This window comes from Ctenocephalides felis, unplaced genomic scaffold, assembly GCF_003426905.1.
Source record: "Ctenocephalides felis isolate EL2017-DRISC unplaced genomic scaffold, ASM342690v1 CF-g0.4_SCAFFOLD_01604, whole genome shotgun sequence".
Taxonomy (NCBI): domain Eukaryota; kingdom Metazoa; phylum Arthropoda; class Insecta; order Siphonaptera; family Pulicidae; genus Ctenocephalides; species Ctenocephalides felis.
The window spans coordinates 49,741,860-49,761,133 of NW_020537758.1; the positions used below are offsets into that span (position 1 = coordinate 49,741,860).

At 35.3% G+C, this 19,274-nt stretch overlaps 1 protein-coding gene and 3 long non-coding RNA genes across 4 annotated transcripts; 2 read left to right on the plus strand and 2 right to left on the minus strand.

Moving 5' to 3' along the window:
- Window positions 1-275: 275 nt before the first annotated feature.
- Window positions 276-841, plus strand: LOC113372467. The gene is made up of 3 exons (XR_003366769.1): window positions 276-345; window positions 672-752; window positions 810-841. It is a non-coding gene; the product is annotated as an uncharacterized LOC113372467 (long non-coding RNA).
- A 49-nt stretch (window positions 842-890) lies between these two features.
- Window positions 891-2,307, plus strand: LOC113373915 (uncharacterized protein PB18E9.04c-like). The gene is made up of 10 exons (XM_026614182.1): window positions 891-902; window positions 946-1,026; window positions 1,088-1,168; window positions 1,226-1,306; window positions 1,502-1,582; window positions 1,640-1,720; window positions 1,778-1,858; window positions 1,920-2,000; window positions 2,058-2,138; window positions 2,200-2,307. The coding sequence occupies exons 1-10, from the start codon at window positions 891-893 to the stop codon at window positions 2,305-2,307; spliced, it is 768 nt and encodes a 255-aa protein (XP_026469967.1).
- Window positions 2,308-12,825: 10,518 nt separating this feature from the next.
- LOC113373077 lies at window positions 12,826-13,390 on the minus strand. Its single transcript, XR_003366849.1, has 4 exons — window positions 13,190-13,390; window positions 13,052-13,132; window positions 12,914-12,994; window positions 12,826-12,853 (listed from the first exon to the last, which is right to left on the minus strand). It is a non-coding gene; the product is annotated as an uncharacterized LOC113373077 (long non-coding RNA).
- A 269-nt stretch (window positions 13,391-13,659) lies between these two features.
- LOC113373079 lies at window positions 13,660-14,074 on the minus strand. Its single transcript, XR_003366851.1, has 3 exons — window positions 13,880-14,074; window positions 13,742-13,822; window positions 13,660-13,684 (listed from the first exon to the last, which is right to left on the minus strand). It is a non-coding gene; the product is annotated as an uncharacterized LOC113373079 (long non-coding RNA).
- Window positions 14,075-19,274: the final 5,200 nt, after the last annotated feature.

Here is a 19,274-nt window from a genome sequence, read left to right on the forward strand (position 1 = left end):
CCACCATCAACGCACCGGATTTACACCACATCGACCTCTTCATCAGTGACTTCTCTCTCTAATAATACAGTTTGTATCTGTCTGCAACAACAATGTCTGCATTGCTAACATGTATTCTTTTTTCAGATTCTTCCAATTCCACCATCAACGCACTGAAGAGACACCACATCGACCTCTTTGTCAGGGACTTCACTCTCCAATAATACAGTATGTATCTGTCTATTACAACAATGTCTGCATTGCTAACATGTATTCTTTTTTCAGATTCTTCCAATTCCACCATCAACGCACCGAATTTACACCACATCGACCTCTTCATCAGTGACTTCTCTCTCTAATAATACAGTATGTATCTGTCTATAACAACAATGTCTGCTTCGCTAACATGTATTTTTTTTCAGATTCTTCCAATTCCACCATCAACGCACTGAATAGACACCACATCGACCTTTGTCAGGGACTTTCTCTCTAATAATACAGTATGTATCAGTCTATAACAACAATAATGTCTGCATTGCTAACATGTATTTTTTTTTTTCAGATTCTTCCAAGTCCACCATCAACGCACTGAATAGACACCACATCGACCTCTTTGTCAGGGACTTCTCTCTAATAATGCAGTATGTCTGCAACAACAATGTCTGCATTGCTAACATGTATTCTTTTTTCAGATTCTTCCAATTCCACCATCAACGCACCGAATAGACACCACATCGACCTCTTCATTAGGGACTTCTCTCTATAATAATACAGTATGTATCTGTCTATAACAACAATGTCTGCATTGCTAACATGTTTTCTTTTTTCAGATTCTTCCAATTCCACCATCAACGCACCGAATACACCACATCGACCTCTTCATCAGGGACTTCTCTCTCTAATAATACAGTATGTATCTGTCTGCAACAACAATGTCTGCATTGCTAACATGTATTCTTTTTTCAGATTCTTCCAATTCCACCATCAACGCACCGAATAGACACCACATCGACCTCTTCATTAGGGACTTCTCTCTATAATAATACAGTATGTATCTGTCTATAACAATAATAATGTCTGCATTGCTAACATGTATTTTTTTTTTCAGATTCTTCCAATTCCACCATCAACGCACCGAATTTACACCACATCGACCTCTTCATCAGTGACTTCTCTCTCTAATAATACAGTATGTATCTGTCTGCAACAACAATGTCTGCATTGCTAACATGTATTCTTTTTTCAGATTCTTCCAATTCCACCATCAACGCACCGAATTTACACCACATCGACCTCTTCATTAGGGACTTCTCTCTATAATAATACAGTATGTATCTGTCTATAACAATAATAATGTCTGCATTGCTAACATGTATTTTTTTTTCAGATTCTTCTAATTCCACGATCAACGCACCGAATTTACACCACATCGACCTCTTCATCAGTGACTTCTCTCTCTAATAATACAGTATGTATCTGTCTGCAACAACGTCTGCATTGCTAACATGTATTCTTTTTTCAGATTCTTCCAATTCCACCATCAACGCACCGAATAGACACCACATCGACCTCTTCATTAGGGACTTCTCTCTATAATAATACAGTATGTATCTGTCTATAACAACAATGTCTGCATTGCTAACATGTTTTCTTTTTTCAGATTCTTCCAATTCCACCATCAACGCACCGGATTTACACCACATCGACCTCTTCATCAGTGACTTCTCTCTCTAATAATACAGTATGTATCTGTCTGCAACAACAATGTCTGCATTGCTAACATGTATTCTTTTTTCAGATTCTTCCAATTCCACCATCAACGCACCGAATAGACACCACATCGACCTCTTCATTAGGGACTTCTCTCTATAATAATACAGTATGTATCTGTCTATAACAATAATAATGTCTGCATTGCTAACATGTATTTTTTTTTTCAGATTCTTCCAATTCCACCATCAACGCACCGAATTTACACCACATCGACCTCTTCATCAGTGACTTCTCTCTCTAATAATACAGTATGTATCTGTCTGCAACAACAATGTCTGCATTGCTAACATGTATTCTTTTTTCAGATTCTTCCAATTCCACCATCAACGCACCGAATAGACACCACATCGACCTCTTCATTAGGGACTTCTCTCTATAATAATACAGTATGTATCAGTCTATAACAACAATAATGTCTGCTTCGCTAACATGTATTTTTTTTTTTAGATTCTTCCAATTCCACCATCAACGCACCGAATAGACACGACATCGACCTCTTCGTCAGGGACCGATTCAAGTATTAATGCCCTTGAGAAGCTTCAAGAATGCGTATAAGTTCATGCGACCGTGCAAAACAATGTGAAGTGACCGACATCAATGGACTTCATTGTGAAGAGAGTCTCGATTGCCTTGTTTGCGCCTTTGAACGCCCAGGATTTTTGCCTCCCCGATTTTGTTGCCTTGACCAATGCCGAGAATGCTTGCCTCCCCATCTTGGTTGCTTTGTCTAGAGCCTTATTTTATTGCCCATTATGTTTGCCTCCCGTCTTGGTTGCTTTGTCCAATTGCCAGATTTTTGTCTCCTCGTCTTTGTCTTCCAATGCCTTATTAAATACCCGGAAGGTTTGCCTCCTCGACTTGGTGGTCTGGTTCTCCAATGCCTTATCGAATGCCCTGCATTTTTGCCTCTACGGTTTGCTTGTTCTGTCTAGAGCCTTATTTTAATGCCCATAATGTTTGCCACCGCGTATTGGTGGCTTTGTGCAATTCCCAAGGTCTTGTCCTCCAATGCATATTTGAATGTGTGAATGTGATTGCTTGTTGTATCTTGATGATCTTTCTTGTTGATCATTGATATCATGGTGCCCCCTTTATTTGGATGACTACTACAGTCCTCGTTTTCCCATGTCTTGTCGTGACAATTGAAGCCCACCATTGTCAGTAACTTCACTTTGTCCATGAATCATATAATCTGTGATAATGATAATTAATATTAATAATAATGTTTATATAATAGTAATAATCATAATGTATTCTAACCTTTTGCTTTCTCTTCCAGATTCAATTCTCCACCACTGAACCGCCTGCCCTTGTCGACCCAACCGATTCCATCGACTCTAATTAAAACAATAAGCTCTTACGAAGGATCAATTGGCAATCGTCTTCGTGCTTAAGTTGGAATACTAACTCTTATAAATTTAGCATGTTGCTGTTCACTTAGGAAGACTTAGTAAAACTGCTCAGAAGAAAACTCTTGGTGAGTTACTTTTTACAATGTATTATAAAGTAGTCTGAATTACTTTTAATTGGGTGCTTTTGTTTACAGGGCAAACAATGACCGCATCAGGATGCTCACACACCTGCCTGCATTGGACCTTATCTTGCTGCCACAAACATTAACTTAACGGTGTCCCTACACCAGATAATACATGCTGATGTGTTAGCATTAGCATTAGGAATTCATTCGTGCGTTCAATGACTCAAAGGATGACTTAAATACTTACAATATATTCATCTAATTATTAAATAAATACATTATAATTATAATAGTTCAATTTGTTGTTTTAATTTCCATTAATTCTTTACTCATAAAATATGTTACTTAAATTACATAAATATTTAAAACTATTTTATTGTTATAGGTATAATAAAAGAATGTCAAACGTCAGTTCTGATAAATGAAGACAATGTGAAGTGAACAGCAACTGAGTGGCTCCATTGTGAAGACTTGCGGATACAGCACTTTGGATATTAAAACATTTGTTGTGCAAACAAATATAAGTATTAAAATATTTTATATTAAATATATATATATGTATATATACTAATTTATTGATCTATTTGCTAAGCATATTTAACATAACTTTAGGCTTCCCTTTTACTTTTCTCTTGAATGATTTGTACTCTGGTTCATCCTACTCGAATATCTTGCTCGAATGGCCTGCAGCCTGTTCTCTGCTTATACCCCGTGGTCTATACTTGTGAACTCTGGTCTATACTTGTGAACTCTGGTCTATACTTGTGAACTCTGGTCTGTACTTGTGAACTCTGGTCTGTACTTGTGAACCTGGTCTGTACTTGTGAACCCTGGTCTGTACTTGTGAACCCTGGTCTGTACTTGTGAACCCTGGTCTGTACTTGTGAACCCTGGTCTGTACTTGTGAACCCTGGTCTGTACTTGTGAACCCTGGTCTGTACTTGTGAACCCTGGTCTGTACTTGTGAACCCCGGTCTGTACTTGTGAACCCCGGTCTGTACTTGCGAACCCCGGTCTATACTTGCGAACCCCGGTCTATACTTGCGAACCCCGGTCTATACTTGCGAACCCCGGTCTATACTTGCGAACCCCGGTCTATACTTGCGAACATACTTGCGGTCTATACTTGCGAACACTGGGTCTATACTTGCGAACACTGGGTCTATACTTGCGAACACTGGTAGGCCCCTGCATTTGCCCTCCTATGGTTTCTTGCCCCTTGATTTGTATTTATGTAAATTGACTAATGTTTTGTTCAAATAGTTTTATATTTAGTTTATAGTATTTTAATTATTGTAAAATATTATTTTATTACAATATTAATAAATCTTTCTTACAGGTTGTATCGAATTGCTAATTTGACTAGTACTGCTGATCGTGCTGTCCCAAAACACTTGTCAAGATTCTACTATGTGTTGCATTGAGAAGCCAATGTCAAGAACCTAAATGTTTGTAATACATTTATCTAAATATTGAATACAATTATTGTTAACCTTTTAAATTCGTTGTTTTATTCATACCATTATTGTTTTCTTTCATTGTGAGTCTTTAGGCACTCGATCATTTGCTAGAGATACAAACACATTAACTCATTTGCTCATGTAATTTTTTTTTATTCACCACTCACTGAATTACATAAATATTTATGTCTTTGCATTTTATAGGTAATATGGGAGAAATTCATTTATCAATTCTGACGAATTAAGACCAGAGTGAAGTGACCGGCAACCGATAAACCTCATTGTCATGTGTGGATGTCTTAAACTTCTGGCCTCTGATGACTTCGATGTCTTTTGTAATTAGATAAATCAAGACAAAGTGAAGTGGACAACAACCGATTGGCTTTACAATATATTATATTGAGTATATATTTAAGAATTAGAAAGGTCCCAAGTCACTTGTCAAGATATACAAATATATTGACTCATTTAATCATGTAATTTTTTATCAATTATTTACTAAACCATGGATTTTAACTCAATATAAATATGTCAAAACACACATTTTTCCTTTCATTATTTCATGTCTAACTCATGATTTGAATTTTTAATAATAATGTTTCTAATTATAGCAATTGTAATTAATCTTTGTAATAAATAAAAATTATTAATTATAAATGCTGTTCTATTGTAGTTAGAGTAAGAGTATGTTATAATAATATAATTAATATTTGTAATGTAACGATCTAACTTATATATGAATTTGTGTAATGCCATTAAATAAAATTATTTAACTTTATCTGTAAGTGTTTAATTTAATTTAATTTTTATCAATTTCAGTGATATATAATTGAACTTGTGTATACTTGCTAATTTATTATCAACTATTAATATTCGAGTCAATTTCAATTAAGCAAATTTAAAGTTCAGTTTAGAAATCCACGAATTGAGTAAAAAGCCATGGATATATATGCATGAGTTTTTAGCATGAAACATTGAAAGAAAACATTTATGTTTTTGACACGTTTAATTTGAGTGAAAATCCATGACTTTTTAAACAGATTGAAGTGGAAAATATTAATATTTCAAAAGTTTAGTTTGAAATTAGCTACTAATATGTAGAAATTATTGTATTATACAATGTTAATAAAATTATTGTAATTATAATATCTTTTAATTGGTATTTCATGTTTTTTATTAGTTAGATACTTTAGTTAATATGAGCACTTTATTAGATTGTCTTTGCAATTTTACTTAGAATTATTTACTGGCTCAAAGACTACTATTTCAACAACTCTGTGACAAATAGATTAATTAATTAGTTCAATTTAATTAATAAGTATAACTAGTGTTAGTTAGTTTTACTTAACTAAGAAAAATATATTTTTTATGTCTTTTTTTAACTTTAATAAATATGAGCAATTTATTAATTTAATTACTTTATTATTTTATTACTTCATTATAAAGGCTAAGATTGTGTTTGCAATTTTGCTCATAATTAAATTAATTATTTGCACAAAGACTTATTTCAACTGCTCTATTGCAATTAGATAAATTAATCAGTGTATTTTAATTAATATGTATATTACGTATCAGTTCTACTTAACTTAGAAAAAATATTTCCTTAGATCTTACTATTTTTTTCTTTTCTTATATACCGTGTAACTTTAAGAAAAATAAGCACTTTAATTAATTTAGACTGCATAATAATTAGTTCATATTAGTTAATACCTAATAACTTATATTAATTATTTTTGCTTTTTAACTTATAAAAAAAATACATCTTAAAGACTTAGAATTTTTTCTTTTTCTCTATTATCACTTTTTTTACTTAATTTAACATATTTATTATCTTATTTAAATCCCGCTAGTTAAGGGATTTTTTTAACCCCCAGGTTCTGCGGTTACCTAACCATAGAACCCTGGTTTAAGGTAACCGGAGCCCTGAACGTCAGGTAACCGGAATTCGGTAAACCCTGACGCAAGGGGTCGGGATGGGATTAGCTACCCTACAATTTTACAATTAATTCGCTTACCTCGATTTTTTATTTTTTACCCTACCTGCGTCTCGAACCTGCTACCATATCCTTCCAATCTTCTATCCCATTCACTCCTCTTAGCCCGCTACTCCATGCTGATCACACCGAAACACCGCCGCAAACTGGCTTATGTAGACTCGATATAGATAAGCCAGAAAATAATTCAACCGGCGACGATTTAACAAGTCATAAGCACGAAAAAAAGCCGAGTTCGTCACCGGTTGTGTGGCGTAACGGTTAGCGTGATGGCTTTGTACCGCAAAGGTAACGAGTTCGATCCCAGGATCGGACGGGAAAAAAGTTCGTCGTGTTGGCCGGTATACTATGCAAGCGTGCCGGACGTTACGTTGATGTAATTAAGAAAAGCTCCGTGTAGGCGAAGGGGTGAATGAAGAAAACCTTCCCTGCCTCGGGCACCCTCCGTCAGGCATTGCGACCTGGCGGAGGGTGCCCTAGCGGATTTCTTCACTTTATTTACTTAACTAGACGGCGGGGGGTCGGGAGGCCTCCCCACGCGGGCGCGAAACCGGTCAATCAAGAACCAAGCCAGCCAGCCAGCCCCCGAATTCAACGCCACGCGCGCGCGCGTGCACGTGCGTGTGCGCGCGCGTACCTAGGGGGTACAGTATATACATTCTTAAAAATGTACTAGTACGCGTTGCTACGCAACGCGTACTAGTACATTTTTAAATAAGTACGCGTTGCTACGCAACGCGTACTTATTTAAGAATGTCATTCTTAAAAATGTACTAGTACGCGTTGCGTAGCAACGCGTACTAGTACATTTAAAAATGTACTAGTACGCGTTGCTACGCAACGCGTACTTATTTAAAATGTCATTCTTAAATAAGTACGCGTTGCGTAGCAACGCGTACTAGTACATTTTTAAGAATGTATATACTGTACCCCCTAGGTACGCGCGCGCGCACGCGCGCGCGCGCGCGTGGCGTTGAATTCGGGGGCTGGCTGGCTGGCTTGGTTCTTGATTGACCGGTTTCGCGCCCGCGTGGGGAGGCCTCCCGACCCCCCGCCGTCTAGTTAAGTAAATAAAGTGAAGAAATCCGCTAGGGCACCCTCCGCCAGGTCGCAATGCCTGACGGAGGGTGCCCGAGGCAGGGAAGGTTTTCTTCATTCACCCCTTCGCCTACACGGAGCTTTTCTTAATTACATCAACGTAACGTCCGGCACGCTTGCATAGTATACCGGCCAACACGACGAACTTTTTTCCCGTCCGATCCTGGGATCGAACTCGTTACCTTTGCGGTACAAAGCCATCACGCTAACCGTTACGCCACACAACCGGTGACGAACTCGGCTTTTTTTCGTGCTTATGACTTGTTAAATCGTCGCCGGTTGAATTATTTTCTGGCTTATCTATATCGAGTCTACATAAGCCAGTTTGCGGCGGTGTTTCGGTGTGATCAGCATGGAGTAGCGGGCTAAGAGGAGTGAATGGGATAGAAGATTGGAAGGATATGGTAGCAGGTTCGAGACGCAGGTAGGGTAAAAAATAAAAAATCGAGGTAAGCGAATTAATTGTAAAATTGTAGGGTAGCTAATCCCATCCCGACCCCTTGCGTCAGGGTTTACCGAATTCCGGTTACCTGACGTTCAGGGCTCCGGTTACCTTAAACCAGGGTTCTATGGTTAGGTAACCGCAGAACCTGGGGGTTAAAAAAATCCCTTAACTAGCGGGATTTAAATAAGATAATAAATATGTTAAATTAAGTAAAAAAAGTGATAATAGAGAAAAAGAAAAAATTCTAAGTCTTTAAGATGTATTTTTTTTATAAGTTAAAAAGCAAAAATAATTAATATAAGTTATTAGGTATTAACTAATATGAACTAATTATTATGCAGTCTAAATTAATTAAAGTGCTTATTTTTCTTAAAGTTACACGGTATATAAGAAAAGAAAAAAATAGTAAGATCTAAGGAAATATTTTTTCTAAGTTAAGTAGAACTGATACGTAATATACATATTAATTAAAATACACTGATTAATTTATCTAATTGCAATAGAGCAGTTGAAATAAGTCTTTGTGCAAATAATTAATTTAATTATGAGCAAAATTGCAAACACAATCTTAGCCTTTATAATGAAGTAATAAAATAATAAAGTAATTAAATTAATAAATTGCTCATATTTATTAAAGTTAAAAAAAGACATAAAAAATATATTTTTCTTAGTTAAGTAAAACTAACTAACACTAGTTATACTTATTAATTAAATTGAACTAATTAATTAATCTATTTGTCACAGAGTTGTTGAAATAGTAGTCTTTGAGCCAGTAAATAATTCTAAGTAAAATTGCAAAGACAATCTAATAAAGTGCTCATATTAACTAAAGTATCTAACTAATAAAAAACATGAAATACCAATTAAAAGATATTATAATTACAATAATTTTATTAACATTGTATAATACAATAATTTCTACATATTAGTAGCTAATTTCAAACTAAACTTTTGAAATATTAATATTTTCCACTTCAATCTGTTTAAAAAGTCATGGATTTTCACTCAAATTAAACGTGTCAAAAACATAAATGTTTTCTTTCAATGTTTCATGCTAAAAACTCATGCATATATATCCATGGCTTTTTACTCAGTTCGTGGATTTCTAAACTGAACTTTAAATTTGCTTAATTGAAATTGACTCGAATATTAATAGTTGATAATAAATTAGCAAGTATACACAAGTTCAATTATATATCACTGAAATTGATAAAAATTAAATTAAATTAAACACTTACAGATAAAGTTAAATAATTTTATTTAATGGCATTACACAAATTCATATATAAGTTAGATCGTTACATTACAAATATTAATTATATTATTATAACATACTCTTACTCTAACTACAATAGAACAGCATTTATAATTAATAATTTTTATTTATTAGAAAGATTAATTACAATTGCTATAATTAGAAACATTATTATTAAAAATTCAAATCATGAGTTAGACATGAAATAATGAAAGGAAAAATGTGTGTTTTGACATATTTATATTGAGTTAAAATCCATGGTTTAGTAAATAATTGATAAAAAATTACATGATTAAATGAGTCAATATATTTGTATATCTTGACAAGTGACTTGGGACCTTTCTAATTCTTAAATATATACTCAATATAATATATTGTAAAGCCAATCGGTTGTTGTCCACTTCACTTTGTCTTGATTTATCTAATTACAAAAGACATCGAAGTCATCAGAGGCCAGAAGTTTAAGACATCCACACATGACAATGAGGTTTATCGGTTGCCGGTCACTTCACTCTGGTCTTAATTCGTCAGAATTGATAAATGAATTTCTCCCATATTACCTATAAAATGCAAAGACATAAATATTTATGTAATTCAGTGAGTGGTGAATAAAAAAAAATTACATGAGCAAATGAGTTAATGTGTTTGTATCTCTAGCAAATGATCGAGTGCCTAAAGACTCACAATGAAAGAAAACAATAATGGTATGAATAAAACAACGAATTTAAAAGGTTAACAATAATTGTATTCAATATTTAGATAAATGTATTACAAACATTTAGGTTCTTGACATTGGCTTCTCAATGCAACACATAGTAGAATCTTGACAAGTGTTTTGGGACAGCACGATCAGCAGTACTAGTCAAATTAGCAATTCGATACAACCTGTAAGAAAGATTTATTAATATTGTAATAAAATAATATTTTACAATAATTAAAATACTATAAACTAAATATAAAACTATTTGAACAAAACATTAGTCAATTTACATGAATACAAATCAAGGGGCAAGAAACCATAGGGGGGCAAATGCAGGGGCCTAAGGGACCAGTGTTCGCAAGTATAGACCCAGTGTTCGCAAGTATAGACCCAGTGTTCGCAAGTATAGACCCAGTGTTCGCAAGTATAGACCGGGGTTCGCAAGTATAGACCGGGGTTCGCAAGTATAGACCGGGGTTCGCAAGTATAGACCGGGGTTCGCAAGTATAGACCGGGGTTCGCAAGTATAGACCGGGGTTCGCAAGTATAGACCGGGGTTCACAAGTACAGACCAGGGTTCACAAGTACAGACCAGGGTTCACAAGTACAGACCAGGGTTCACAAGTACAGACCAGGGTTCACAAGTACAGACCAGGGTTCACAAGTACAGACCAGGGTTCACAAGTACAGACCAGGGTTCACAAGTACAGACCAGGGTTCACAAGTACAGACCAGGGTTCACAAGTACAAACCAGGTTTCACAAGTACAAACCAGAGTTCACAAGTACAGACCAGGGTTCACAAGTACAGACCAGGGTTCACAAGTACAGACCAGGGTTCACAAGTACAGACCAGGGTTCACAAGTATAGACCAGAGTTCACAAGTATAGACCAGAGTTCACAAGTATAGACCACGGGGTATAAGCAGAGAACAGGCTGCAGGCCATTCGAGCAAGATATTCGAGTAGGATGAACCAGAGTACAAATCATTCAAGAGAAAAGTAAAAGGGAAGCCTAAAGTTATGTTAAATATGCTTAGCAAATAGATCAATAAATTAGTATATATACATACATATATATATATATATATATATTTAATATAAAATATTTTAATACTTATATTTGTTTGCACAACAAATGTTTTAATATCCAAAGTGCTGTATCCGCAGTCTTCACAATGGAGCCACTCAGTTGCTGTTCACTTCACATTGTCTTCATTTATCAGAACTGACGTTTGACATTCTTTTATTATACCTATAACAATAAAATAGTTTTAAATATTTATGTAATTTAAGTAACATATTTTATGAGTAAAGAATTAATGGAAATTAAAACAACAAATTGAACTATTATAATTATAATGTATTTATTTAATAATTAGATGAATATATTGTAAGTATTTAAGTCATCCTTTGAGTCATTGAACGCACGAATGAATTCCTAATGCTAATGCTAACACATCAGCATGTATTATCTGGTGTAGGGACACCGTTAAGTTAATGTTTGTGGCAGCAAGATAAGGTCCAATGCAGGCAGGTGTGTGAGCATCCTGATGCGGTCATTGTTTGCCCTGTAAACAAAAGCACCCAATTAAAAGTAATTCAGACTACTTTATAATACATTGTAAAAAGTAACTCACCAAGAGTTTTCTTCTGAGCAGTTTTACTAAGTCTTCCTAAGTGAACAGCAACATGCTAAATTTATAAGAGTTAGTATTCCAACTTAAGCACGAAGACGATTGCCAATTGATCCTTCGTAAGAGCTTATTGTTTGATTAATTAGAGTCGATGGAATCGGTTAGGTCGACAAGGGCAGGCGGTTCAGTGGTGGAGAATTGAATCTGGAAGAGAAAGCAAAAGGTTAGAATACATTATGATTATTACTATTATATAAACATTATTATTAATATTAATTATCATTATCACAGATTATATGATTCATGGACAAAGTGAAGTTACTGACAATGGTGGGCTTCAATTGTCACGACAAGACATGGAAAAACGAGGACTGTAGTAGTCATCCAAATAAAGGGGGCACCATGATATCAATGATCAACAAGAAAGATCATCAAGATACAACAAGCAATCACATTCACACATTCAAATATGCATTGGAGGACAAGACCTTGGGAATTGCACAAAGCAACCAATACGCGGTGGCAAACATTATGGACATTAAAATAAGGCTCTAGACAGAACAAGCAAACCGTAGAGGCAAAAATGCAGGGCATTCGATAAGGCATTGGAGAACCAGACCACCAAGTCGAGGAGGCAAACCTTCCGGGTATTTAATAAGGCATTGGAAGACAAAGACGAGGAGACAAAAATCTGGCAATTGGACAAAGCAACCAAGACGGGAGGCAAACATAATGGGCAATAAAATAAGGCTCTAGACAAAGCAACCAAGATGGGGAGGCAAGCATTCTCGGCATTGGTCAAGGCAACAAAATCGGGGAGGCAAAAATCCTGGGCGTTCAAAGGCGCAAACAAGGCAATCGAGACTCTCTTCACAATGAAGTCCATTGATGTCGGTCACTTCACATTGTTTTGCACGGTCGCATGAACTTATACGCATTCTTGAAGCTTCTCAAGGGCATTAATACTTGAATCGGTCCCTGACGAAGAGGTCGATGTCGTGTCTATTCGGTGCGTTGATGGTGGAATTGGAAGAATCTAAAAAAAAAATACATGTTAGCGAAGCAGACATTATTGTTGTTATAGACTGATACATACTGTATTATTATAGAGAGAAGTCCCTAATGAAGAGGTCGATGTGGTGTCTATTCGGTGTGTTGATGGTGGAATTGAAAGAATCTAAAAAAAGAATACATGTTAGCAATGCAGACACTGTTGTTGCAGACAGATACATACTGTATTATTAGAGAGAAAAGTCCCTGACAAAGAGGTCGATGTGGTGTCTCTTCAGTGCGTTGATGGTGGAATTGGAAGAATCTGAAAAAAGAATACATGTTAGCAATGCAGACATTGTTGTAATAGACAGATACATACTGTATTATTGGAGAGTTAAGTCCCTGACAAAGAGGTCAATGTGGTGTCTCTTCAGTGCGTTGATGGTGGAATTGGAAGAATCTGAAAAAAGAATACATGTTAGCAATGCAGACATTGTTGTTGCAGACAGATACATACTGTATTATTAGAGAGAGAAGTCACTGATGAAGAGGTCGATGTGGTGTCTCTTCAGTGCGTTGATGGTGGAATTGGAAGAATCTGAAAAAAGAATACATGTTAGCAATGCAGACATTGTTGTAATAGACAGATACATACTGTATTATTGGAGAGTAAAGTCCCTGACAAAGAGGTCAATGTGGTGTCTCTTCAGTGCGTTGATGGTGGAATTGGAAGAATCTGAAAAAAGAATACATGTTAGCAATGCAGACATTGTTGTTGCAGACAGATACATACTGTATTATTAGTGAGAGAAGTCACTGATGAAGAGGTCGATGTGGTGTCTCTTCAGTGCGTTGATGGTGGAATTGGAAGAATCTGAAAAAAGAATACATGTTAGCAATGCAGACATTGTTGTAATAGACAGATACATACTGTATTATTGGAGAGTAAAGTCCCTGACAAAGAGGTCGATGTGGTGTCTCTTCAGTGCGTTGATGGTGGAATTGGAAGAATCTGAAAAAAGAATACATGTTAGCAATGCAGACATTGTTGTTGCAGACAGATACATACTGTATTATTAGAGAGAGAAGTCACTGATGAAGAGGTCGATGTGGTGTAAATCCGGTGCGTTGATGGTGGAATTGGAAGAATCTGAAAAAAGAATACATGTTAGCAATGCAGACATTGTTGTTGCAGACATACTGCATTATTAGAGAGAAAAGTCCCTGACAAAGAGGTCGATGTGGTGTCTATTCAGTGCGTTGATCATGGAATTGGAAGAATCTGAAAAAAATACATGTTAGCGAAGCAGACATTATTATTGTTATAGACAGATACATACTGTATCATTATAGAGAGAAGTCCCTAATGAAGAGGTCGATGTGGTGTCTATTCGGTGCGTTGATGGTGGAATTAGAAGAATCTGAAAAAAAAAATACATGTTAGCAATGCAGACATTATTGTTGTTATAGACTGATACATACTGTATTATTAGAGAGAGAAGTCCCTGACAAAGGTCGATGTGGTGTCTATTCAGTGCGTTGATGGTGGAATTGGAAGAATCTGAAAAAAAATACATGTTAGCGAAGCAGACATTGTTGTTATAGACAGATACATACTGTATTATTACAGAGAGAAGTCACTGATGAAGAGGTCGATGTGGTGTAAATTCGGTGCGTTGATGGTGGAATTGGAAGAATCTGAAAAAAAAATACATGTTAGCAATGCAGACATTATTATTGTTATAGACAGATACATACTGTATTATTATAGAGAGAAGTCCCTAATGAAGAGGTCGATGGTGGAATTGAAAGAATCTGAAGAAAGAATACATGTTAGCAATGCAGACATTGTTGTTATAGACAGATACATACTGTATTATTAGAGAGAGAAGTCCCTGACAAAGAGGTCGATGTGGTGTCTATTCAGTGCGTTGATGGTGGAATTGGAAGAATCTGAAAAAAAAATACATGTTAGCGATGCAGACATTATTGTTGTTATAGATTATTAGAGAGAGAGTCCCTAATGAAGAGGTCGATGTGGCGTCTATTCGGTGCGTTGATGGTGGATTTGGAAAAATCTGAAAAAAAAATACATGTTAGCGATGCAGACATTATTGTTGTTATAGACTGATACATACTGTATTATTAGAGAGAGAAGTCCCTGACAAAGGTCGATGTGGTGTCTATTCAGTGCGTTGATGGTGGAATTGGAAGAATCTGAAAAAAATACATGTAAGCAATGCAGGCATTGTTATTGATATATAGAAAGATACATACCCAATTATTAGTAAAAGACAGGTCCCTGATGAGGCATTCTGGGCAGTGCACAAAGCAAACATTCTGTGTATTGGACACAGTATCCAAGAGGTGGAGGCAAACATTCTAGGCATGAGACATGGCAACCAAGAGGGGGAAGCAAACATTCCGGGCATTGGACAAGGCAACAAAGACAAAGAGGCAAAGACCTTTGGATTCATATAGGGCTCATGACAAGGCAACCAAGACGGTAAGACAAACATTCTGGGCATTGGACAAGGTAACCAAGCGACATCAAACAAGGCAAACATTCTGGGTATTGGACAAGGCAACAAAGACAAAGAGGCAAAGACCTTTGGATTCATATAAGGCTCATGACAAGGCAACCAAGATGGTAAGACAAACATTCTGGGCATTGGACAAGGTAAGCAAGCGAGAGGAAGCAAACAATATAGGCACCAAACAAGGCAAACATTCTGGGTATTGGACACGGCAAACAAGAGGGGGAGTCAAACATTCTGGGCATTGTACAACGCAACAAAGACGGAGAGGCAAGAACCTTAGGATTCAAATAGGGTAACCAAAACGGTAAGGCATTTGACAAGGTAACCAAGCAGGGGAGGCAAACATTCTGGGCAATCAAGCAATCTGGCAATTGGACACGGCAACCAAGAAGGAGAGGCAAATACACAGATTATTTATATAAATGAGTTTTGCAAAGATCTGAAAAAAAGAAACGTGTTAGTAATTCAAGCATTGTTACTTTTACATAGACAGACGCGTATTTGAAAATATAAATGTATACATACAAAGCAGAAAATAAATATATTCCGGCAACTCTGCCATAGCATGAATATTCTCTTCACAATTTAGATCATCATTTTCATTGTGTCATTGACAGGCTTTATGTAATAGCTGCAGCACTTGATACAATTAACCTGAAAATAAAAAGTAAAAATAATGTGTTGATTTAATGTGCTTTGTGTGTAATAAAATTGCGTTATTTTAAACGATTCACACAATTGAACTTCAGCTAATATATACTATCACTAGCATTGCCATTAAAATATAAAATATAAAAGAAAAAATAACCGTATGTCATCTTGTGAAATCACTATTCTCTAATTTGCGCCAAATGCGAATAGTCGTTTGTCGCCGGCGATGACGCTACTAGTTTTAGTGCCAATTCAAAATGTCATTGACAATTGTATATGACAAATTATAAATTCGAATCTGCAAAAGTCATTCTAACTTCAAAATGATATTCAAAATCTGTTCAATATTAAAAAATAATAACATTGCACAATTTGCAATTTATTGCGCAATGTAACAATAATGTTTAAAAACTTGCACTGGTTTCAAACGTATTTATCGGTTGCAAATAGCAAGAATGCGCAGTGTTATGTTGCATTGCGTAATTTGAAATGTTAATAAAACTGGATCTTCGATGATTTAATTAACTAATAATAATAACTAAACAAGAATCACTAAGCTGTCGCACACTATTCAATTAACATACACAACAAAAATCACTATATCACTGCCTTGAAATATTAAAATACAATTACTTACCGAGAAATTTTCTGCTTCAGCATCTTTATCTTCTTTTTCGATGTTCACTCCATGACGGCCGGCAAGAGAAAGGACAGAATCCTTGTTTCCGCGCCAGTGGTGTGGCTGCAGCGCCATCTATCTGCGCGTCACATGAAACAGACATTTGACAGTTAGTTCGTCGGTCAATGACAGCCGAGCGTAGGCGGTGGCGGCAAAATCAAACTGAATTTAACAAATGATTAAATTCAAAATGACCTGCAAATATATTTATCAGAATCTTCCAGTTTTTGGGCTGAGAGTCAGCGTGTCAAACAAAACTTAACACTGAGATCCATAAACTTTTTCAGAGAAAAAAAAAATAGAAAATCGCTGCTAGTATAATAATAAATTATTAATAATTACGCAGTATGAATGTACAATCAGTTAACTTGTATTGACAAATATATTCGTCAAGGAAAGGTATATTTGAATTTAACAAAAAAAAAAGGACAAATTCTCAATATTTCATATTCAACGACATTATAACAGAACATTAACAACCCGATATAAAACTTTGTTACTTTATCAACCTCTCATGTATTTCAATTGAATTGTATTTAATTTGTATCTGTACTGTTCTTCGTCTAGAAAACATTGTCAATGCCTTGAAAATATTGTAAATAGTTCAAAAATGTTGTAGGTTATCTGAAAATGTTTTAAATCGTCTTGAAATTATTGTAAATAGTTAGAAAATGTTGTAGGTTGTTTGAAAATGCTTTAAATCGTCTTGAGAGTGTTGTAAATAGTTCAAAAAAGTTGTAGGCTATCTGAAAATATTGTTTGTTATCTGAAAATGTTGTAAATAGTTCAAAAATATTATAGGTTGTTTCAAAATGCTTCAAATCATCTTGAAAATGTTGTAAATAGTTCAAAAAAGTTGTAGGTTGTGTGAAAATATTTGAAATAGTCTTGAAAATGTTGTAAATAAATAAAAAATGTTGTAGGTTATCTGAAAATGCTTTAAATCGTCTTGAAAATGTTGTAAATAGATAAAAAATGTTGTAGGTTGTTTGATAATGCTTTAAATCGTCTTGAAAATGTTGTCAAATGCATCGACATTTGTTGATTAAATATTGCCAATGCCTTAAAAATGTTGTGAATGGTTAAAAAATGTTGTAAGTTGTCTGATAATGCTTTAAATCGTTTCAAAAATGTTGCCAAATTGTCCTGAAAATGTAGATTGGCTGAAAATTTTGTAGAAAGTTCAATTCAATAAATATAAATATAAACATACATACACATATACATAAAAACGTTCTACTTGACAATTCTCGTAAGTAATTAATATATTTCTCTTCATATCCAAAACTTCTAGTCTTTGATAGAACACCAACTCGATCTACAGCATTCTTTGTCTCGATCAATTATGTATCGATTACCATCAATGTCTTCTCAGTTGCATTATATATGAACTATCTTTTAAAATAATTTCATGAACATCATTGGAAATCTTGAGTTCAGTACTACGTTTTAAAGTTAAGTCCGGTATATATATTTTATATACAGTCGGTCAAGTAAGAGCGTGGCCGGCTTTAACGACAGTTAATGAAAGATTTCGGTCTAATTCTTTCGTGAGCCGATAAAGTGAAGCTTTGTCCTTGATGCATTGTCAAAAAAGGTTTAGTTGCAGCTGTTCTTTTGAGAAAAAATTACGTTAGACGCCATGAGTGCTAAGTTACGCGTCGCGCTACGAGGCTGCGCCCTTTTGCATGCACCTAAAAGGTACCCAAATGCAGCAATCAGCTGCTGCTAAACATATGAGAAAGTTGAAGGCATTTGTACGGAATTCGATACACCTATATAAAGTTGCTAAAAATGTCGATGCTTTATCAGAACGTGGTTCAAATAAAAAAGAAGAAAAAAGAACAGTGAATGGGTATTTGCGGAATCCTGCTTTAACACTGCAGCAAGGGCGATCAAAATTAATGGCAAAATGTTCAGAAATATCTACAAAAATATCTATAAAACTATCTGAACCTTTTTTCGTATCCATGATCTGAAATGGCGCAACACAACGGGGAAGCCTCTGACGACTGAAAAACCTGTGCTTCTTTTCCGCTTGAGCACTTGAAAATATTGTTAGAGATTTTGAAAATGTCATTTTTACTGATGAAAGTTCTATATGAGCACGTACTGCCCTCATCGAGCCGTTAAATTAAAATACGAGTCGTCAGACTAAAATAATCCGTTAAATTAGTAAAAAGCAGGCGTCGGAGATGCCAGCCAATTGTCCACTCTGGTGGTGACTGGACACATATTGACCAAATTGCATCCTTGCTTTTAACGTATACAATGCATATATAATATATTAAAGTTTCATAAAATAATTATTTTTATAAATTAACCCGGCCACGCTCTTACTTGACCGACTGTATAATGGTCACAACATTCGAATAGATTTGTTTCAAAGACCTATAATAATATAGAGCATGTAATAATTTAAAATAATTAGTACAAAATAATTAGTTAACAATCACGAAAGAGGAGGAGAACTTTCACCATGTATGTGTAAATTTCTTGACTAATCTTAAATTCAACATCGAGATAGACATTATTATTGAAGACTCATAGACTACATAGAAAAAATATTTACAACTACCGACTAGTTATATATA